The 23,941-nt window shown below is 41.4% G+C and overlaps 1 protein-coding gene across 1 annotated transcript in view; it reads left to right on the forward strand.

Annotated features, from left to right (window-relative positions):
- ncoa2 (nuclear receptor coactivator 2) overlaps window positions 1-23,941 on the forward strand; it is a 131,876-nt gene that overhangs the window by 64,702 nt on the left and 43,233 nt on the right. Inside the window, exons 3-5 of the mRNA XM_060899970.1 lie at window positions 4,903-5,009; window positions 7,234-7,406; window positions 12,254-12,357. Of these exons, the coding sequence (XP_060755953.1) occupies window positions 4,921-5,009; window positions 7,234-7,406; window positions 12,254-12,357 (366 nt within the window). The 5' untranslated portion in view covers window positions 4,903-4,920. The remainder of the gene's footprint in view (window positions 1-4,902; window positions 5,010-7,233; window positions 7,407-12,253; window positions 12,358-23,941) is intronic.

Here is a 23,941-nt window from a genome sequence, read left to right on the forward strand (position 1 = left end):
AAGTTCCTGTATTTATTATGAACATTCGGCTCATTTGAATATCGAATAAATCACTGCCCCTGCTGTGGATGTTAGAGTCTGGAAGACATGTCTGGTATATATGTATATGTATCATTTCCACACCAGGCTCATATGTCTGGCTGTTTCAGACCAGAGAACCCTGAAGACTCTTTAATCCAAAGCCATGAAGCAGGAGGTTTCTAATGGAGTACAGCGAGTTGTCCTCCTGCGTGTGGAGCAGCTCTCTTATATATGATCTTATTCACTGACCTATTTGCCGAAGCTCCCATTAACCAGTTTTTCTGCCCCACTATGCAGCCACATCTTATTCTCTAGTCCATTACCATCTGTGGCGGTTATTAAAATGCATTTCACCTTCAATAATTCATTATGGCTCATTTCCCTGTTCTTCCACATGCATTGAAGGATGCCGATGTCATTTCCTGTGCATATATAATGACGCCGGTGACCGATAACCAGAACAGACCTCTTGCCGTTTGTTTCAGTGTCGAGGTACAAAATAAATAGCAGATGTTAAGTATTGAAACAGTAGATGTGCGAAAGATGGGTGCAAAAGTTTGTGCCCCCTCATGGTTTCTGGGTTGAACATGAAGAATACACCCCTATTTTCATCTCATTATCTCTAGCCGCTTTATCCTGTTCTACAGGGTCGCAGGCAAGCTGGAGCCTATCCCAGCTGACTACGGGCGAAAGGCGGGGTACACCCTGGACAAGCCGCCAGGTCATCACAGGGCTGACACATAGACACAGACAACCATTCACACTCACATTCACACCTACGGTCAATTTAGAGCCACCAGTTAACCTAACCTGCATGTCTTTGGACTGTGGGGGAAACCGGAGCACCCGGAGGAAACCCACGCGGACACGAGGAGAACATGCAAACTCCGCACAGAAAGGCCCTCGCCGGCCACGGGGCTCGAACCCGGACCTTCTTGCTATGAGGCGACAGCGCTAACCACTACACCACCGTGCCGCGTACACCCCTATTTTATTTTTATTTATAGTTTTTCTACAACAAATATCAGCACATACTGCAGCAAGACTTCAGATCTTGCAGAGTTGCAACACTGGGACATTAACTTTTCTTTATGTTTGTATGAATATGAGTATAATCTGATCATGAATACAGCCCCCTGCTGGTATGGAGAGTTCGTGTCAGCCATCAGGTGTCGTTTGCAGCGTGTTCAAGCGCAAAAGACGATGATGATCAGTCAGACTGTGTGACAGCCTTAAGAAAGAAATAACGATCTACACCATCTTGAGTGACGTAACCTTGTGTAAAGTGAAGGAAACGGTTAGTCAGAAGCACGCACTTTCACGGCAAAGATAAAAACAGTGATAGCAATCAGCGTTGAGATACAGAGCTGATACCCGTATCAGATATATTGGTATTCTCTGTCTCTCAATTGATCTTTTCCTGTCTCGCCATCTTTTTCTCACATTGTCTCATTGTGTGCATGTATGTGTGCTCACGCGTGTGTGTGTCTCTGGAGAATAGACCTATTGTAAAAGCTAATTGATTGACTTCGCCTTTGCTCCACTTTTCGCTCAGCACTTTAGCCTCCCAGCGCCAACCATGTGACCAAATCATGTTACCCCAAACATCTTTTCCTTTAATTAGCACTGATTAGCTGAGATCTGACACACATCATTAACTGATTAAAAGAACATTTTATTATTACCAAAGTCAAATGCAACAGTGATTTTCTGATTCTTTAAAATTCAACTTAAATATTCCTTTTGTTAAATAAAAAAAAGCTTTTTCTTAATAACCAACAATAATTATTTACCTACATTCATAAAGGTTGGAGTAAAATATAATATCATATTAATTAAAATATTCATTTTATTAAAAATGAAAACGTTCATAACAAATAGACCTTTACTTAATAAACTTTTATGAGTATTTGTACTACTTCCATTTGCTTCTCTTTTCTTTAGCTTTCAGCAGTCTGTAAAAAGAAAGCTCTGATTTTTTGTTAAATCTATTTGTACAATTAATCACACAACAGCTATTTCCATTTTAAAATGTTTTTTTTGTGTGTGTGTGATTTTGTGGTATTCAAGCTGTGTTACTTCTTCCCACAGTGAAGTCACATGCATTCTCATTATTGTACGTTGTTGTACCTTCTGCTGTCCAAACAACACAATTACTGCTAGGAAAAACCAAGAGATTATGCAGCCTGATTAATCACAATTCATTTTTTATTTTATTGATTCAAATTGTCATAAATTTGTATCGCGATTTATCGTTGCATGATATATTGTTATCAGTGGCAAACCGTTACTATTAGAGCTGGGACTTGAGCTCAGCCAAAACTTAGCCAGACACCGAAAAAGCAACAGGACAAAGGATTCTGCAAGGGATTAGCGGCAGGTTGCCAGGTCACTCTGCTGTGTGTAGATGTAGATGTTGATTTTAGAAGTAACTAAGTAGATTACACAGGGAAATGAATACTTAAGTCTGAGTGAAAAATACTGTGGCGAGCGTGCAGCATAGAAGAGGAGTCTGGAGACAGAAATCTTAGTTTCTCGGTCGTTAGCCTCTGCTACTTGTTCCTGATAGCACTGGCTTGACTGCTTTATTAGCATTCGCTAACACTACTGATGAACGCTACATCAGCTGGAAGGTGACTTCACTGCTGCGCTGACGGCACCGATTCATGGTTAAGCTCACGTTGGCCTTCGAGAAAGCAGAGGGTGATCATTTTTTGGTCCCTCCCACTCTAAATCAAAATCTGATTGGTTAATTCATCTGTCACTTCCTACATAAATATACACTGCCATGGCCTTCTGTCCCGCTAGTGAGCGAGCCAGCTCTAAACTCTTCTCAGCCTAGAGACAACAAACAAAAAAAATCTCATTGAATAACTCGATTTTAATGTTTTCAGGACAGTAACCCTTTCATTTCTGAAGCAAATCTGAAAGAAAATGAGGCCAAATCAGAATTCGAAGAGAATAATTATCATGAAATTATGAAAGAATGAAAGCAGTTAAAGAATGAAAGAAATTAAATATAACATTTGAAATGCTGATATGTTTGGGCCTTCTCTGAAGGACTAGAAGGCTCTGACACTTCTCCTCTGATTGTTACATGCCAAACATCTACTGTATTTTACACTACCGTTCAAAAGTTTGGGGTCACTTTGAAATGTCCTTATTTTTGAAAGAAAAGCACTGTTCTTTTCAATGAAGATCACTTTAAACTAATCAGAAATCCACTCTATACATTGCTAATGTGGTAAATGACTATTCTAGCTGCAAATGTCTGGTTTTTGGTGCAATATCTCCATAGGTGTATAGAGGCCCATTTCCAGCAACTATCACTCCAGTGTTCTAATGGTACACTCAGTGCGTTTACATGCACATCCAAATCGAGCTACTGTCGGTAATCGAGCTAAGGGTCCCAGCAGGGGTGCCAGAGAAATCCAATCCTACATGCACACAAGGAAATCGAGCTATTGTGTGAGGTACATTGTGCACCCGAGCCACAGGTGGCGCTACACGCCCCATCGTGTTGGTACACTTCCGGTTGTCGTCATGAAGAAGAGCTATTCAGGAGTATAAACAAAGTTATCAGTTCCGTGTTCACAAGAAGAACGGCGACGAGGACAGCAACATCGAGATATATATATATATATATAGTCAACTCCTTAAGCTGAATGAGCATGAACTCTATCTCCTCATTGCTCCAGAAGTGCACGTTTCTACTACTGTTGTCATGCCGACCGAGGCTGTTGTGTTTCCCGCTTGTGGTCTCGTCACTTGTCACTTCCGGAAGGGGCAGTGCTGAAGTAAGTAGCTCGACTACGTAGCTCGATAGGGTTTACATGCACTAAGTAGCTCGGCTACAATCGCATAATCTAGGTCGCGTAGCTCGATTACGAGAAATCCAGTTCGGTTCGATTTCAGCCGAGCTAAGGTGTTTCCATGGTATTTAGAACTTCGATTTCAGTCGAGCTACGGCAGAAATTCGATTTTCTCTATGTGCATGTAAACGCACTGAATGTGTTTGCTCATTGCCTCAGAAGGCTAATGGATGATTAGAAAACCCTTGTACAATCATGTTAGCACAGCTGAAAACAGTTGAGCTCTTTAGAGAAGCTATAAAACTGACCTTCCTTTGAGCAGATTGAGTTTCTGGAGCATCACATTTGTGGGGTCGATTAAATGCTCAAAATGGCCAGAAAAAATGTCTTGGCTATATTTTCTATTCATTTTACAACTTATGGTGGGAAATAAAAGTGTGACTTTTCATGGAAAACACAAAATTGTCTGGGTGACCCCAAACTTTTGAACGGTAGTGTATATGTATAAAATACAACAGAAAGCACATGTATGTGTTTTACACACTGCTAAAGTGGTCACTATGGGTTTTTAAGCTTCTCTTGCCATTTTGTCAAAGTGTACTGCACTTCTTCACTCTTCCCAGGGTGACATCTGCATTTAATTATGGTCCAGAGTCCTTATGTTTTGCGTGTTAGTTGCTTGAATTTGGGGTGTGTTGTTGGTCTTGGTCTTTTCATTAATATCAGGATGTTCAAACCCATATAACACTGTTAATAACACGAATTAAAGCATGAACTGGCTCGTAGCACTGTTACAGCACTACACTGTCTCAGATGTTGCAGGTATTGCGCTGTATTTTCACAGATATGAACGAAAGCATGAACTTTATCATCAGACTTTTATTAAGCAGCAGTTCTGTTTTGCTAGCAGGTTGTTAGCACGTGCGTGTATCATGGTACATGTGTAGCACAGAAAGATTTTCAAGTATCACAGTATAATATTTTTGTCATATCTCTCACCCTTAGTAAAATGTACATCACATTAATTAGTGTGGTTGTTTCTTGGTGTGTGTGTGTGTTCTCTTTGCAGTTGCTGATATGTATTAAAATGAGCGGCATAGGGGAAAACTCATCTGACCCTACAAGGGTCGAGTCTCAGAAACGTAAAGAATGCTCAACAGAGCTCCTGGGTCCCAGGTAAGTGTGTGTGATCACTTCCTGTTCACTTATTTGCATAAATGAGAATCTTTATTCACAGAGCCTTCTGGTGCATGCATCTAAATTTTAATTCTGTAACGCGATTTATTATTTAACGAGTAAAATACAATGGGGGCGGCACTGTGGTGTAGTGGTTCGCACTGTCACCTCACAGCAAGAAGGCTCTGGGTTCGAGCCCAGCGACCAACTGGGGCATTTCTGTGTGGAGTTTGCATGTTCTCCCCGTGTCTGCGTGAATTTCCTCCGGGTGCTCCGGTTTCCCCCACAGTCCAAAGACATGCGGGTTAGGCTAACATGGGGCAGGAGGTTGAGCTGAAGTGCCCTTGAGCAAGGCATTGAACCCCCAACTGCTCCCCAGGAGCTGTAGCACAGCTGCCCCCTGCTCTGGGTATGTGTGTGTGCTCAGGCCATTATTAAAAAATGTTCTGTTTCCGGTCCACCGGCCAGGTGAGTGCCATTTGTGCGGTTGAAATTTTTTTTTTAACGCCGGTTTTTCGACATTTTTTTCGGGTTCATAAATCTAAAATCGAACTTGACATTTACGCATTCCCAGGGCTTTCCACTAAGGCTCATACTAGCCAGCCATGACAAATAAGTAGCCGGGGGGAGTAAACACAAAATAAACTCCTGTGCACGCAGTTCCCAGGGTTAAATGTATTTTCCACAGACCATTTATTTATTCACTTTACTCAAATACAAAGTAAAATGGCAGTAAATCTTCTTTCTTTTCTTGCGTATTGCATCATGAGGCGTTCCTGGCTTGTAAATCTCTTATTTTTGGTGCATGACACATTCACGCAGCTGAGCATGCTATGAATTAACAACGACAATGGTCTGCAGTGGGGTGACACAATTACACACTCAGCGAACATTTCTCCATTTGTGTATGAAAATACACTCCAACCACTCAGTTTGCTTTCATTTACAACCAACGGTGTCTTTTGATGCCAGCACGTAACTGAACGAGAGAAGACTGGTTTACCGGAGACAAAATAAGCGTCATCTCTGCTTCTGTTCCCTCCGATACACTACTGCCTCCGCTGAGTACGCGCGCACACACCGCATGTCGGGGCCGCGGATGAGTTACTCTCCCTTGATCAACGAAGTCTGCGGGGAATTTGTGGTTATTATCGGTACAAACAGCGCGAATCACAACTTAAATGAGTGCGGTTCAGTTTGACATTATTGTCAGTCTGTTAGATAAACATTTAATTTTATTAAAATCGAAAATTAATATTTAGAGCCTGTGGGCTACAAAAATAATAGTCATTAAAGTAGCCGGCTGGACTTGATTGTGTAGTCGGCTGTATGGCCGGCAGCCGGCGCTTGTGGAAAGCCCTGCGTTCCGCGCAGAATATAGAACTGAATCAGCTCTGCGCATGCGCCGTGCAGCACAAAAAAATGGCAGCCACCATGAAGGAATGAGATCCGGAGTTTTCAAACATTTGCTTAAGTGTGAAATCGCAAAATGGTATTCTAGCGAACAATAAAATAGTAAAGATTCAGAAAAACAAATCATTCAGTGATCATTTTAATAGTGTAATTTCATCCGAACTAGGCCTAACGCTCGATTTAGAACTACAAAAAGTCCGTGTGTCGGACATTTTAAGTACCTTTGTAAAAGTTTTGCAAATGTTGCAGTCAGCATTTAAAATGCTAACTTAAAGTTTCTGTACAAGTTTCAGTTGATTAAACTGTCATTTTATTAAATGTGTCTGCTTTTGTAATAAAAAAGTACTGAAAGAAAAAGCAAACACAGCATTGCGATTTCTTATCCATCCATTAAATAAATAAATAAATAAATAAATAATCCCTCCCTCCCTCCCGACTGAAATTTTTTTTGCTCACCCGGTGGACAGGAAACGGATTTTTTTTTTTTAAGGATGGCCTCATTGCTCACTTGTGTTCGTGTGTGTGTTCACTGCTTCAGATGGGTTAAATTTCCCTGTGTGCTTGAGTGTACGTGTGATAAATAAAGGCTTCTTGTCTTGTCTTGTTTCAGGAAAATAGTCACCTGAAGTAGTGGTTTATTCCATTCAGTTTCGAATGATTACATTCTGGATTATTTTTAAAAAATGACACGTTGTACTTTTTATCTAACGAGAATGACCAGTTTTATTTTTGCCCTGCAGAGTTAGCATCCATCCGCTGGAGCTAATAGTTTAGGGACTCCATCACTGATTTTTGCTTTTCCTCTCGACAGCCCCAAGCGAAGCACGGAGAAACGAAACCGCGAGCAGGAGAATAAATACATAGAAGAACTGGCCGAGCTGATTTTCGCCAACATCAATGACATTGATAACTTCAACGTCAAGCCTGACAAATGTGCAATCCTGAAAGAAACTGTGAAACAGATTCGTCAAATAAAAGAGCAAGGTAGGAGCGTGTCACACACCTATAGTACACACACACACACACTCACTCAGAAACGTGTGTGTTCGAATTAGACAAATGTTTATTTGATGACGTTTTGTGAAACTGCCACCTGCTCGAGTGTTTGCGTCTGTTTATTAAGCATAGCATCAGGTGTGTGTGTATGTGTGCGTGTAGATGAGTCATGCTAATGCTGGGGGTTGTTCCTGACTCACTGATTTTGTGTATGTGTGTGTGTGTGTGAGACTCACTGATCTTGGGTTATGTAATAGTGAGCAATATAATGCGAAGCTCACGCCAGTGGCTGCAGTCTCTCTCTCTCTCTCTCTCTCTCTCTCTCTAATTTCTCGTTCTATTTAGTACAGTAGCATGCAGTTTGGGAAGTTGCCATCGGCAGCAACCAGTTGCCATGGTAACCTGGGAAGCCTTGTTTTGTCTGCTAAACACTTAACCCAGCTACCAGCACTCGCTAAATACATAAACAGTATGGACCACATACCAAATACTACTCTGAATTGATATTTAGTGGCACGTAAAAGCATGCAGTTTGGGACACAGCCTGCGATTGATCCACGCACTTCTGGTGGCGTCATCATGTCGTAGAGTCCAGCGAGCGTCAGAGATCCAGTGGGAGTAAAATAGTGGAGGAGAGACTCAGTGATTAAGCACACAGCCTCTACTGCAGCTGCTACACACACACACACACACACGGCGCTCTGTCTTACAGCTACGTGTCCTCCCAGTACAGTTAATCTGCTAATCAGGATCTGGACAGCACATTCCTGCTACATCCAACTCCCTCAGATGCTGATTAACCTAATCAGATGAGGATTAGATTAGATACAGTATATCCAAAGAGCTTGCACAGTGTAGCCTCGAAGATGCAGAACACCGTTGATGCACTTCCAAAAACTGGGTCTTAAGCTGTCAGTCTTATTAAATGCAACGCTTTTATGGCTTCTTCAAAAGCATATAGGTGACCATCAGTGAAAAATATCATTGGTCCAAGTGTATACATTTTCACTGAGAGCATTCGAAGACATCATGAAACTCATTGTAACTTCCAGGGCTTTCTATTCAGCCATAGCGAAGGATTAAGTAGTTTCAGACAGAGCGCTACTGAAACTAGCAGATGTAAGAGTCCCACACAGACAGAGCGGTTTTCATTTTCATTTCATTCAGTTTGGCCGTTTTCAGTGTTCTCCACTACCTGAAGTTATAGCTCGGCGGTAGTATTGAGCGGCCGTCGCCGGGGGGTTCGTCAGGGGGGTGTCCCCCCTCGCACCAGAAAATTTTGAAATAAGAAACCCCTCAGATGCCATTTCCCGACATCTAAGTTGCATGTTATTTATTTCGCAAGTAGCTGCTTTTGTGCAAAATCTTCTGACACTGGGAGCCGACTTTACATTTATTTTGTCACTCCGTTACTGAAATGTTTATTGAATAGAATATCTTTGTTTTTAGTTGAATTCTACACAAAATTACTTTTCACTTGATGTGCAGTATGTGTCTTTTCTTTCCACCGTACTCCTCTCGGAGGTCTGAGGCAATCGGAGCCACTTAACTGACACGCACTCCTCTGTCGCCGCACTTATATGCCCGTGCGACATTGAAACATGTTGAACCTATTGTAAAGTAAAGCGCATCAACGATCTGTGATCAGAGAATTACTTTGGCGTTTGTATTTGGTGTTTGTATTGGCGCGGTTTTTTTTTACTTTTCTTTGAAGTAAACTTTTTTTTTTTTTGACTGGGCGGCCAAAAATTATGGCTCGGCGGCGCATTTATGAGTCGGCGGTAATAGCTCTTCTAGCCGTTATGACTCGGCGGGCCGCCGAGTCATTAACGATAGTGGAGAACACTGCCGTTTTATACCGGTCTGTTTGTTTAAGATACGTAATACAACCCCGATTCCAAAAAAGTTGGGACAAAGTACAAATTGTAAATAAAAACGGAATGCAATAATTTACAAATCTCAAAAACTGATATTGTATTCACAATAGAACATAGACTACATATCAAATGTCGAAAGTGAGACATTTTGAAATTTCATGCCAAATATTGGCTCATTTGAAATTTCATGACAGCAACACATCTCAAAAAAGTTGGGACAGGGGCAATAAGAGGCTGGAAAAGTTAAAGGTACAAAAAAGGAACAGCTGGAGGACCAAATTGCAACTCATTAGGTCAATTGGCAATAGGTCATTAACATGACTGGGTATAAAAAGAGCATCTTGGAGTGGCAGCGGCTCTCAGAAGTAAAGATGGGAAGAGGATCACCAATCCCCCTAATTCTGCGCCGACAAATAGTGGAGCAATATCAGAAAGGAGTTCGACAGTGTAAAATTGCAAAGAGTTTGAACATATCATCATCTACAGTGCATAATATCATCAAAAGATTCAGAGAATCTGGAAGAATCTCTGCGCGTAAGGGTCAAGGCCGGAAAACCATACTGGATACCCGTGATCTTCGGGCCCTTAGACGGCACTGCATCACATACAGGCATGCTTCTGTATTGGAAATCATAAAATGGGCTCAGGAATATTTCCATGTCATTCGGACTAAAGAGGAGAAGGACGACCCAAGTTGTTATCAGCGCTCAGTTCAGAAGCCTGCATCTCTGATGGTATGGGGTTGCATCAGTGCGTGTGGCATGGGCAGCTTACACATCTGGAAAGACACCATCAATGCTGAAAGGTATATCCAGGTTCTATAGCAACATATGCTCCCATCCAGACGACGTCTCTTTCAGGGAAGACCTTGCAGTTTCCAACATGACAATGACAAACCACATACTGCATCAATTACAGCATCATGGCTGCGTAGAAGAAGGGTCTGGGTACTGAACTGGCCAGCCTGCAGTCCAGATCTTTCACCCATAGAAAACATTTGGCGCATCATAAAACGGAAGATACGACAAAAAAGACCTAAGACAGTTGAGCAACTAGAATCCTACATTAGACAAGAATGGGTTAACATTCCTATCCCTAAACTTGAGCAACTTGTCTCCTCAGTCCCCAGACGTTTACAGACTGTTGTAAAGAGAAAAGGGGATGTCTCACAGGGGTAAACATGGCCTTGTCCCAACTTTTTTGAGATGTGTTGTTGTCATGAAATTTAAAATCACCTAATTTTTCTCTTTAAATGATACATTTTCTCAGTTTAAACATTTGATATGTCATCTATGTTCTATTCTGAATAAAATATGGAATTTTGAAACTTCCACATCATTGCATTCCATTTTTATTTACAATTTGTACTTTGTCCCAACTTTTTTGGAATCGGGGTTGTAGAGTAGACATCCAAGTGGCCAGTGGATGTGATGTGGTTCAGTCCCGCATCACATTGTCATAGTCACAACATTAAAAACTTACTCAAAGCAGCCTCTCTTTATTTGTGTGCATTATTAGGATACCAAACACCTCCGTTTGAATATCTGTTCCCAGCATAACTCAAAAAGTAGTGAACGGATTTCAATGAAATTTGGAGGAAAGGTGAACCATGGGCCGAGGAACAACTGATTACATTTCGATGTAAATCTGATTATCTGGCTTGGCGGAGGTATGGACTTTACCAAGTGCCCTTCTCGTTTCATATGCCTTCATGCTGTAGTTTAAAAATGGTGCCAAAGCTAACAGGCTAGTCAAACACCTCATTAACTAGAACTGTCAAAATCTGCCAGAATTAACTACGAACTCAGTTCCTCAGTGAAATAACCATTCACAGAGCAGAGACTGATGAATTGTATTTGTCAAATAAATAGTTTAGTCTCATAAGTTAACATGCAGGCTATTAACAGGCTAGCTAACTTAGTGAATGATTCCCCCCCCCAACACTTCACAGTACATCCGCAACATAATGTCAGTGACTCTCTTAATCTAAAAATGAAATCCCAAGCTGTATTTGAATTGTGCTTGAGGTTTTGCTCATCGATCATGATGTTTTGACACCTAGCATTTATTCACAGCTTTGTGAGGCCACTTGGTCCCCGTTTTGGTGCTCCTTCAGTAAATAAACACCACTTTCGTAAACTAGAAGGACAGCAGTAGAGTGCATACCTCTGCCAAGAGACATATTATCAACATCAAAATCAAATCACTTGAACCTAGGATAATACTAAAGCTGTCCACCAAAGTTCATCCAAATCCGTTCACTACTTTTTGAGCTACAGTGGAAAGAGACAAAAAAGCCTGGATCCATATATCTGGATCCTGGGTCCACATGCATATCTGGATTTGTGTCAAAATCTAGTCAATTGTTCCTCAGCCCATGGCTCACCTTTCCTCCAAATTTCATTGAAATCCGTTCACTACTTTTTGAGTTGCGTTGGGAAAAGTTAAACGAACAGAGGCGAAAACATAACCTCCTTCAACAAAGTTGTCAGAGGTAATAAGTGCACAAGTTTTATTTCCTTCTATTAACAGTTCCAAAAGTTACTAATATTAGCTTATGTATGTATGATGTAGTGTTGAGTAAAGAATACCATGCCAAGTTAGCGAGCCAGTTTTCTCTACAAATATTAGCGAGCCAGCTAACAGAGCTAGATTAGGTGAGTTCATTTAAAGCAACAACCTTTCCTGAATGTTTTTATTTCACATTGCAAGTTAAAATGCATTAAGTACAATAAGGAAAAAAATCATCAGTTTTTTCACATATCTTCAAGAACGTTGTAAACATTTACGAACATCAAGGGCTTTAGTAGTGTGAATTATGGGCTGTAATATGCGTGCAGTTTTATTTTAAGCTTAAATATTTTTACCCTCTTTATTAACACTAATCCCTTTCATTGCTTTATTTGTGTTTGATTTTGGTGGTTTTGACTTTTTAACGTGTGTGTGTGTGTTTTTCAGAGAAAGCAGCTGTGTGCAGTGAGGACGAGGTGCAAAAGGCCGATGTCTCGTCCACAGGCCAAAGTGTTATTGACAAAGATGCCCTCGGACCAATGATGCTAGAGGTGGGTCTGTTCACGCATGTGACTTCTGAGTTAGAATGACCCTGCTGTACACACACACACATACACATACATCAAACCTGAGGTTATGCACGGACAGGAGATGGACGGATCTCCACTCGGTCTTGCATTTGAAGGCTCAGACATCTAAAACAGTATGAATGAAGACGTAATTTAATCCACCAGAGTCAAGAAAAATCTTTATCTCTAAACTTTTATAAATTAGTTAAAATGACATTTTACTTAGCTGTATTTAATCGTGCCCTATCACTGTTTGAATTCTCAAATCTGATTGGTCACAAGGGGTGGCATGGTGGTGTAGTAGTTAGCACTGTCGCCTCACAGCAAGAAGGTCTTGGGTTCGAGCCCCGTGGCCGGCGAGGGCCTTTCTGTGTGGAGTTTGCATGTTCTCCCCGTGTCTGCGTGGGTTTCCTCCGGGTGCTCCGGTTTCCCCCACAGTCCAAAGACATGCAGGTTAGGCTAACTGGTGACTCTAAATTGACCGTAGGTGTGAATGTGAGTGTGAATGGTTGTCTGTGTCTATGTGTCAGCCCTGTGATGACCTGGTGACTTGTCCAGGGTGTACCCTGCCTTTCGCCCGTAGTCAGCTGGGATAGGCTCCAGCTTGCCTGCGACCCTGTAGAACAGGATAAAGTGGCTACAGATAATGGATGGATGGATTGGTCACAAAGTATTAATTTTCTGTAACTGCAGCTTTGACAAAGCAAGTCACAGGTTTATATTAATATGCTTGTTTTAATGTTATTGTTTCTATAGGAACAACTTAACCAGAGACTTTTGTAGTGGGCATGTCACATAAACCAATTTTAAAAATGTTCTTGATAATGCAACGTTTTCTGTAAGGAGACGTTTATTTTGCATTTTTTGTGCCAGTGATTTATTCATCAGTGCTAAAGCTACAGTATTAGCCTGGGCCCGCCCATCCTAAGTGTGACGCAACACGGCGGCCTGTTGCGAACTTAGTCTGGCAAGACAAGCTATCTCCAGCTCTTCCAAGTAGAGCCCTGCACTCCCGCGGGAGTCCCGCAGGACTCGCGGGACCCGCCGCAAAGCAGTGCGGCGCGGGACAAATTTTGAAAGCTCATTGCGGGCGAGGGCGGGACCGAAAGTGCACATATGTGCGCGCGCGCACGGGCGGGAGCGGTGATAAGCTGCAGTCCCGCTAACTAAAAATGTGTTTGAAATAAAATGTATAAATTATTAATTTATGTCTATCATATATAATTTGTGCTGGATATTTTATTTGGCATTAATAAAAACATTTTAAGATGTCTAAATTTGCAGAGAGAGTTAGATTGCCAGAAGAATAGTATTTTAAATTTGCCATTGATCACTCTAACGGGAAATCCTTTGAACAATCTAATGACTCGCAGTTCACACTCAGCTAGCAAGAGAACTATGAGTGAAGTGATCAGAGGCGGCCAAATTTGCATATTACAGGAAGGATTTCTGGGATAGCATTGAGTCAAGCCTACCGTCACTGTGTAACATGTCTCTCTGACTAAAGTTGTAGACTAACTCAAGCAGTAAATCAATTCACTTCTCTTACTAGGTCTGCTTTGCAATCAAAAAAAAAAAAAACAACAAAACACATACACCATTGGTACAAAGCAAGCCCATTCATTTTTTCATGCTGATCAGAGAATTACAATGGTTTCTCATATGATAAAAATGTGTGATTCGCGATTAAGTATTTTAATCGTTTGACAGCACCAATTATTATTATTAGAGACAGTACATGCTGAATTCCGAAACAAGGTAAATAATAACAACATGAGCTGTAGATATTTATGCTGAAATCCACTCAAAGTAGGGGGCGGGGCACCATCACGCTGTGTCAAGACAAGAACTTTCCTGAGAAATAACGCGAACGTCTGCATCATGCGGGATTTGCGGGCGGGAGCAGGACTGAAAATCATAATTTTTTTGTGGGCGCGGGCGGGAGCGGGACTGAAAAATCCGACCCGCACAGACCTCTACTTCCAAGCTCCCGAAAAATCGGGAGCCAATCAACTTTGAGCATCTCCAACGGCCCTGGGTAGAGGCGTGTTCAAGACAGTGACGTAGTAGAACTGCGACCGGAAGCCATAGATTGTTTACAGAATCTATGCCGGAAGCGCTTCATTCACTAGAAACATTACGAACATGGAGCAGCGGCAAGCCTTTGACACAGCAGTAGATGCTGTATTGAAAGCATTCAACGAGAAGTTCTCGTTGAAAACGGAGCAAAGAGCAGCCCTGGAGGTATTTATCTTCTTCCTGTTACTCAAGCAGTTTCCGTCACGTCACATACGTCAGCGGAAAGAGTGATGTGATCAGTTTAAGCTTCGTCACAGCCTTTTCTGGCTTCGACCAGTAGCAAACTGAGGCATTTCAGGGAGGCGGGTCAACCACGTGCTTTGGGAAACGGTTGGGCTTAATATCTTTGCCAGACCAATGCTCGCAGAGCTTTGAAGTTGCGTTAGCCAGACTACTACAGTATAGCTTCGCATAAAAGACTTTAGGACATTGTGCTTTGCAGCTTCTTGACATTGTAAGTTGAATAAAGAGAGAAAGAGAGGCTGCTGAGGGAATGACTGTTTATAGCTGATAACAGTGGAGCGAGCGCCGTTATAATACGGATCACTATTATACAAAAACCGTTGTAACACGGTCAACTCATGGCTCCCAATATTTACATTTCATTTTATGCAGCTGCACTGGAGAACTCAACGGTCTCAGACTCGGAAGGAGAGTTACTTGAAAATGCAGTAAGAATGTTTGAATGCAGCGATACTTCTGTGGTGAACGTCATACATCTGTGAAACATGCTTCATTTCGTCTGACCACAAGCCCACAGGAGATTTCAACAAACGAAGGTTATAGACGTTTTCAGTAAAACCAAGGACTAAAATGTGCCGTGTTATGCGCTATGCCTGAACTGTGCTTGCTGCATGATAATCATCGTTCTATTCTTTGAACACTTCTCGTTTATTTGTTATTACACGCAGTTAATTATTACACGATCGTCCATATTCTTCTCACTGCTACTGTGATTTTTTAATGACTTGTAATTAACTCAGCGGTGCTGCTATGCTGTATAGAATTATGCTTGCAGTTGTTCAGAGCAGGCCAAAACTTGACTTTTTAATACCTTGCAGTGCAAACATAGGATGTCACTATAGAAAAAACGAGTTTTGTAAAGAATACGTTTATTTTATACATGCGTACATCTCATCTCATCTCATTATCTGTAGCCGCTTTATCCTGTTCTACAGGGTCGCAGGCAAGCTGGAGCCTATCCCAGCTGACTACGGGCGAAAGGCGGGGTACACCCTGGACAAGTCGCCAGGTCATCACAGGGCTGACACATAGGCACAGACAACCATTCACACTCACGTTCACACCTACGCTCAATTTAGAGTCACCAGTTAACCTAACCTGCATGTCTTTGGACTGTGGGGGAAACCGGAGCACCCGGAGGAAACCCACGCGGACACGGGGAGAACATGCAAACTCCGCACAGAAAGGCCCTCGCCGGCCACGGGGCTCGAACCCGGACCTTCTTGCTGTGAGGCGACAGCGCTAACCACTACACCACCGTGCCGCCCCACATGCGTACATATGTAAACAAAATTTCTTTAATAACATACATAAGCATCCATTGCTCTAAACTGGAATAGGTGCATGTAATCAGTCTTTGAGCTACGCGCTGCTCAGAGCGTGCGAGTGAGATTTTGAAGCGCACAGGCGTGAACGCGTGCGGACGTAACAGGCAACAAAATATTTTATTACATATCATTTATTACATTGACAGTCAATAATTAAAAAAAAGCATTATCAGCATGGTAAAAACGATCGTAGTTCTTGCCATTTCTTCGTTGGATATCTTCCGGGGACTGGTTTATCTAATAAATAAAGCTCATAGAATGTTTTCCATCCCATTATAACACAGATTCACTCATAACACGGTCGGATTCTTTGGATCCCAGCTACTGTGTTATAACAGCGCTCCACTGTAACAGGACTAACATGACGTTCCAACATTAAAAAGTCTGATGTCATTACTTCTTAAATTTTTTTTTTAAATGCTGTAGTACAATCAGAATAAAACACTGCTAACTTTGGGTTGCATCACAAAACCTGTCGTTGATCAGTTTCCTATAAGCACATGCTTCTGAAGTGTTTTACTCCTTACTGAAGTGAGAAAGCTAAAAATCCTGATCGTAGTTATAGAACTTATATCTCGATTTGGTATGTGACTAAAAGTAGGACATCTTATACATTTTAAATATTTAAATATTGATGTTTTGTGTTTTTCCCCCCTCAAAATATGTAATAATTATGAAAATTCAAATGTGTTCAAACAGGGACATGCCATCCTCCTTGTGGCTACATCATGCATTTTTTTGTGTATTAAAAGCTTCCAGGTCTCAAATTTAATGATTTGGTTTAAAAAAAAAAGTCTGTTAACTTATTATAGAAGGTAGGGGTATAATTAATTACATTACCCTGCGATTGTAATGATGAATATGTGTTGAATATTCAAGCAAACAGGCTGAGCTGCATACATAAACGCACCATACGGCTTATCAGGGAATATTTATAGCTCCAGCGGTCCGGCATGGATGTATACACACAGCGGATGCTAAAAATACCGTGTGTGTGTGTGTGTGCGCGCACGTGTGTGTTTTCTTTCTCCGTCTGTGAGAGTATAGAACAGAAGGATGATACACACCTGCACTTTTGACAGTGACTAATTAAACACTCAGGAAAAAAAAAACTTTGGCTCCGTCTCAAATTCCACGCTAGGCAGTGCATTGCTATACTGTACTGTCTACTTCACTGTGTAGTAATGTGATGCAGCCTCAAACTGAAAACATACATCAATTCCAGAACACAGAAACGGTCATTGGACGGTATTTCATGTCCTGGAGATGGAGATGCACTGCAACGGAAACACCATCCGTCCATGGTGCTGCTGTGTTTTTGACTATAATTCACAGCTGTGTCTTATGGTCCACTGCATCTTCTATGTAGAGCAGCTGCAACTGTGGAGCACAAGAAGTGTTTATGTGCAGTTTTAGGACATCATTCGGGTATTAATAGTGTCCAACATCTCACTGAATTTCCCAGTGTGAACACATTACACACACATGTAGATATACAGTGGTGCTTGAAAGTTTGTGAACCCTTTAGAATTTTCTATATTTCTGCATAAATATGACCTAAAACAGCATCAGATTTTCACACAAGTCCTAAAAGTAGATAAAGAGAACCCAGTTAAACAAATGAGACAAAAATATTATACTTGGTCATTTATTTATTGAGGAAAATGATCCAATATTACATATCTGTGAGTGGCAAAAGTATGTGAACCTCTAGGATTAGCAGTTAATTTGAAGGTGAGATTAGAGTCAGGTGTTTTCAATCAATGGGATGACAATCAGGTGTGAGTGGGCAACCTGTTTTATTTAAAGAACAGGGATCTATCAAAGTCTGATCTTCACAACACATGTTTGTGGAAGTGTATCATGGCACGAACAAAGGAGATTTCTGAGGACCTCAGAAAAAGCGTTGTTGATGCTCATCAGGCTGGAAAAGGTTACAAAACCATCTCTAAAGAGTTTGGACTCCAGCAATCCACAGTCAGACAGACTGTGTACAAATGGAGGAAATTCAAGACCATTGTTACCCTCCCCAGGAGTGGTCGACCAACAAAGATCACTCCAAGAGCAAGGCGTGTAATAGTCGGCAAGGCCACAAAGGACCCCAGGCTAACTTCTAAGCAACTGAAGGCCTCTCTCACATTGGCTAATGTTAATGTTCATGAGTCCACCATCAGGAGAACAAATCGCTCTACCAAAGAATGGTTAAAGAAGAATAAAGTTAATGTTTTGGAATGGCCAAGTCAAAGCCTTGACCTTAATCCAATGGAAATGTTGTGGAAGGACCTGAAGTGAGCAGTTCATGTGAGGAAACCCACCAACATCCCAGAGTTGAAGCTGTTCTGTACGGAGGAATGGGCTAAAATTCCTCCAAGCTGGTGTGCAGGACTGATCAACAGTTACTGCAAATGTTTAGTTGCAGTTATTGCTGCACAAGGGGGTCACACCAGATACTGAAAGCAAAGGTTCACATACTTTTGCCACTCACAGATATGTAATATTGGATCATTTTCATCAATAAATAAATGACCAAGTATAATATTTTTGTCTCATTTGTTTAACTGGGTTCTCTTTATCTACTTTTAGGACTTGTGTGAGAATCTGATGATGTTTTAGGTCATATTTATGCAGAAATATAGAAAATTCTAAAGGGTTCACAAACTTTCAAGCACCACTGTAAGCACCACTTGATGGCCAAAAGAGTACTGGTAATCATATTACTGATAATAAACAATGCAGTATTCATACTTTTAAACGTTAGTGCTTTTGTACTTTCAGAGTGCTTTAAAGTTTACAAATATGAATAAATCTGTTATTGAGCTGTAAAATAAACAATGTGACTGTACTCTGATGAACCCCATCAGTGCCGGTGGTAATATTGACAGAATGACTATTTTTGTAAAAACTGACATTTTATGGCTTGAAAATGGTTCAAAATCCCATCTACTGGTTAAAATCATCCTGAACCTTCCAAGGCCGATGCTGACGTCGAGTCGACTGTTTGTTACTTCTCTACATCATGGAATTTCTATTTAAACAATGTTAACGCTGTCTAACAATAGGTAGGCGGTCCACCTCCTCCAGCCCCCACCCTTGAGTGGGAGTCTCTGAAACCACACCCATCTTCAAATACACAGTAGTGTGCATAAGTCTTAGGCACGTGTAAAGAAATGCTGTAGAGATCAAAAATGGCTTCAAAATAATGAAATGTTTCAACATTTAAAAAAATACTATAAACAGCAGTAAGCCATAATAAATGAAACAAAGTCAATATTTGGTATGAGACGACCCTTTGCTTTAAAAAAAAAGTAGTCTCAGGTACAGTGAGTGCAGTTTGATAAGGAAATGAGCTGTAGGTTTTACTGAACATCTTACAGAACCAGCCACAGTTCTTCTGGACACTTTGACTGTCACACTCGCTTCTTCATTTTAAGAAGAAGCCGCCTTTATTTGTCACATGCACACTTCAAGTGCAGTGAGATTCATCCTCTGCATTTAACCCATCTGAAGCAGTGAACACACGCACACACACACACCCAGAGCAGTGGGGAGCCACACCAGAGCGCCCAGGGAGCAGTCAGGGGTCAGGTACCTTGCTCAAGGGCACTTCAGTCCAAGGCCACCCCACGTTAACCTAACTGCATGTCTTTGAACTGTGGAGGAAACCGGAGCACCCGGAGGAAACCCACGCAGACACAGGGAGAACATGCAAACTCCACACAGAAAGGCCCTCGCCAGCCACCGGGTTCGAACCCGGAACCTTCTTGCTGTGAGGCGACAGCGCTAACCACTACACCACCACTTTTTTTTCTGTGACATTTAATTTTGTGCTGGAAAACGAACGTTTGGACTCTAAGATGTTTTTGTACTGACTCGGTAATGTACAAGTCATAAAATAGAGCTCTATAACAAAGTTTGTATGAAGGAAAAAAAAACAGTTGGGATGATTCAGTTATCTCGATTCAAATAACTTGATTTTGTTAATTGGATTCATTTATTTTGATTTGAATTTCTTGAGTCAGTTGATTTGATTCAGTTGAGTTCATTCAGTTGTCATGATTCTACTGGCTTCGTTTAATTCGTAACTTCATTCCACTTTGACATGGTGTTTGCCCTGTCATTAAGCGATTACAAATTTGAATCCCTAAAGTGCCACAGCCGGACATGCAGTTTTGTGCAACATAAAAGTGATGTTTTAAAAAAATTTGACAACACAACTGTGAATGGAGCAGCATGTGGTGCATTGTTTAGCACTGTTCGAACCTCACAGCAAGAAGGTTCTGGGTTCAAACCCTGGGGTCTTTCTGTGTGGAGTTATCCTCTCGCAATAGCTTCTTTTTCAGAAAGGTAGCATTTCATTTTGCTCGTCATGTCATGTGACCTTAAATGCGAAAAATGTTCACGACAGTTAAACGTTGCTTTATTGAATCGTCTGGAAAAACCACCTCATGCGAGCATAAAACCTTTTTTGCAATATTTCAGTCTTTTTCCAAACGTCACGTTTCCATTACTCATTTTTTAGTTCACAATTTTAAATTGTACATTAAAGGAACAGTCCACCGTACTTCCATAATGAAATATGCTCTTATCTGAATTGAGACGAGCTGCTCCGTACCTGTCCGAGCTTTGCGTGACCTCCCAGTCAGTCCGACGCGCTGTCACTCCTGTTAGCAATGTAGCTAGGCTCAGCATGGCCAACGGTATTTTTTGGGGCTGTAGTTAGATGCGACCAAACTCTTCCGCGTTTTTCCTGTTTACATAGGTTTATATGACCAGTGACATGAAACAAGTTCAGTTACACAAATTGAAATGTAGCGATTTTCTATGCTATGGAAAATCCGCACTATAATGACAGGCGTACTAACACCTTCTGTGCGCTTCGACAGCGCATTGATATCTGAGCTCCGTATCAATGCGCTGCCGAAGCGCGCAGAAGGTGTTAGTATGCCTGTCATTATAGTGCGGACTTTCCATAGCATAGAAAATCGCTACGTTTCAATTTTTTTAACTGAACTTGTTTCATATCACTGGTCATATAAACCTATGTAAACAGGAAAAATGCGGAAGAGTTTGGTCGCATCTAACTACAGCCCCAAAAAATACCATTGGCCGTACTGAGCCTAGCTACATTGCTAACAGGAGTGACAGCGCATCTGACTGACTGGGAGGTCGCGCAAAGCTCGGAGAGGTACGGAGCAGCTCGTCTCAATTCAGATAAGAGCATATTTCATTATGGAAGTACGGTGGACTGTTCCTTTAAGCAGCTTGATGGAAACACAGTTAGTGAGAGTGTAGCTGGCTTTACTCTCTGGGTGGGAGGGATGGTGTTACTCTTTCACCTGTCAATCAAAGTGACACTAGCCAATCATGGTGCCTGTGTGCCTCGTGTATTAGGAAGTACGCAGATCGCACTTTCCTGAGTGTGTTGCACTGCACTGTCACGTAGCCTGAGAAGCAGTTTGGCTTTGTGTGTCGGAGGATGCATGTGTTAGTGTTCTCCCTTTCTGCGATAGGCGACAGCGGGTTGATGTGCACTGGCAAAAAAAAAAAAAAAAAGAAAAACCCTAGATTTGTTTTTTTTCACAAACTTAATTGGGGACAGTTGAGTTCCCAGATTTGATTGATGAGTCAATTCACATGATTCAGTTTATTTGATTCCATTTACTTGCTTTCAGTTTGATTCAATGCATTTGATTCAGCAGGTTTTATTTAATATATTATTTGATATTAATTTGATTCATTTGAGGGTGTTTTTTTAACTGGTCTGGAGTCATAGTGTGCATGTGTGCGCGTTTGTGTGCGTGCATGTGGTTTGCCCTCTCTGTTCTGGTAAGTGTGTGTCGAAACCACTCAGCCTGGCAGCTCAACCGTTCTCCCCTCTGTAGTAGGGTTGGTTATATAAGCACCATGGGGTGGTGAATTGGGACGGAGCCGAGCGGCATGTTCACTCTAATGTTCATCTATCAGTACATTTCTGAACAGGCTGTTGTGTAAATTGATAGAGGTGGAGTCAGCACTGCGTGTGTTTACACTGCACTATGTACTTAATATGAACATCAGAGGCCACGTTTCTCTCTCTCTCTCTCTCTCTCCTGCATCTCTCTTCATTTTAACATTTAACTGTACCACAGAGAAGCAAAGTGATATCAAACATTTATTAGGAAATGACTATTGTTTGTAAATCTGAAGCAGAAATGTGATGTTAGTGGTGTCACATTCCATCCATCTCTTTTTTCCACTCTCTCTCTCTCTCTCTCTCTCTCTCTCTCTCTCTCACACACACACACATATATATCAGGAGAATTCCCAAGAGTGGACAGGCGCTTTGAGGTTTCCATCAGGATTCTTAATTCAATCATCATAGAGCACTGGATGTCTGTAGGTTCTGAAAAAGAGAGACATGTTGAGGAAATACAGACACGACCATAAATAGAACAGGAGATACACTTGCTGGGTAGAATGTGTCCCCGCTAACTAATCCAAATTTGTGGAAGATTTTCCAGTTTTGTTTTCTTGCCTTTCTGTCCATTTTTTTTTCCTTCATGCATCATAAATCATAACTGGTTCATTTATTTTTAAGTAGCTTTAACAAGGTCGTGAAGCATATTAAATGCAACTTGATACCTGTAGACACTAAGATAAAGAGATGCGCGATTAGGGATTTACAGTCAGCTGTCTTTCTATCAGATCTATAGAGACAGCTTGGGGCAATGGAAAAGAGTGTCGCTAAGAAGGGAACACATGCTCAGTGATGCAGTGCTCCTTCAATTAACGCTCGTCCGACTCGTCCTTGTCAGACACTGCAAGTGCTACTTTTCAAAACCCACTCACACACATTGTGCACAGGACACACACTGATAGAGCTGCAGCCTGTAATCTGCATTGGGAATGAGGGCGAGCAGCTGTTGCAGGTCTTAAGGCTGTCTCTGTTTTTCTCTCTCTCTCTCTCTCTCTCTCACACACACACACACACACACACACACACACACACACACACACACACACAGAGCTACTTTACCTGCTTTCATGTCTGTCATGCAAACATCACTTTGAACGAAACAAGGTCAGGATATATTTACAAAGAACGTTTTGCGAATGTTAAATGTTAACACGGGGTTAATTGTGGCCTCTATGACCCATGAACTTGATACTGACTCAGTGAATACACTTCTCTGTGTGAGGCGCTGTTTTATCATCCCAGCTCTGATGAGCTTATTTTTTAACAGGAGAATATAAGCTGAAGCGTGTGCATGAACACCATCACGGCTGTGCATGGCCAGATTGTAGTAAATCGTCACACCCGAGATAATGTGTGTCTCATAAAACAGTTTGTCAAGAAAAAGAGGGAAAAAAAACAAGCAAGGCAGAGCAACAGTAGCATTGTGAGCAGTGTTTCAGTGTTCAGTCCTGAGATATTTAACTTATTCCGCGAAATTGAATCGTACATGAGCTGATAGCTGATGAGGCGCGTAGCACCAAGTCGGCTATAAGCCATGTATGACAAGATTGAGTGGAATAACTGGATCCACATTCACTGGATTTTGAGAAACAGAGCATTTTTCATTTTAATTTTTTGCAAATTCGATAAATAAAAACTTCACACAAAACGTCTGACAAAATAATTTCCGCTTAGAGTGTAAACAAACCGGCGAAATGACAGTAGCAATATGTGAAAAATGCGATAATAATAGTTCTTGAAAAATAAAAAAAATACGTTCTTACCATCAAATACTTTTATTCCATATTTTGTCACTTTTTTGGGGGGGGGGTTGTTTTCGAGTAGAGTTTTTATTTCATCTTCGGTTGATTCAGCAATACGCTCCACCATTTTGTTTTTCTTTACTCATGGTATATGAGCTGATATCCTAGTAGTAGAGTAGTCAATCAGAGCATGCGATTGCTCATGTCCAGTGAATGTG

The sequence above is a fragment of the Neoarius graeffei genome, chromosome 19 (genome assembly GCF_027579695.1).
Source record: "Neoarius graeffei isolate fNeoGra1 chromosome 19, fNeoGra1.pri, whole genome shotgun sequence".
Classification (NCBI taxonomy): domain Eukaryota; kingdom Metazoa; phylum Chordata; class Actinopteri; order Siluriformes; family Ariidae; genus Neoarius; species Neoarius graeffei.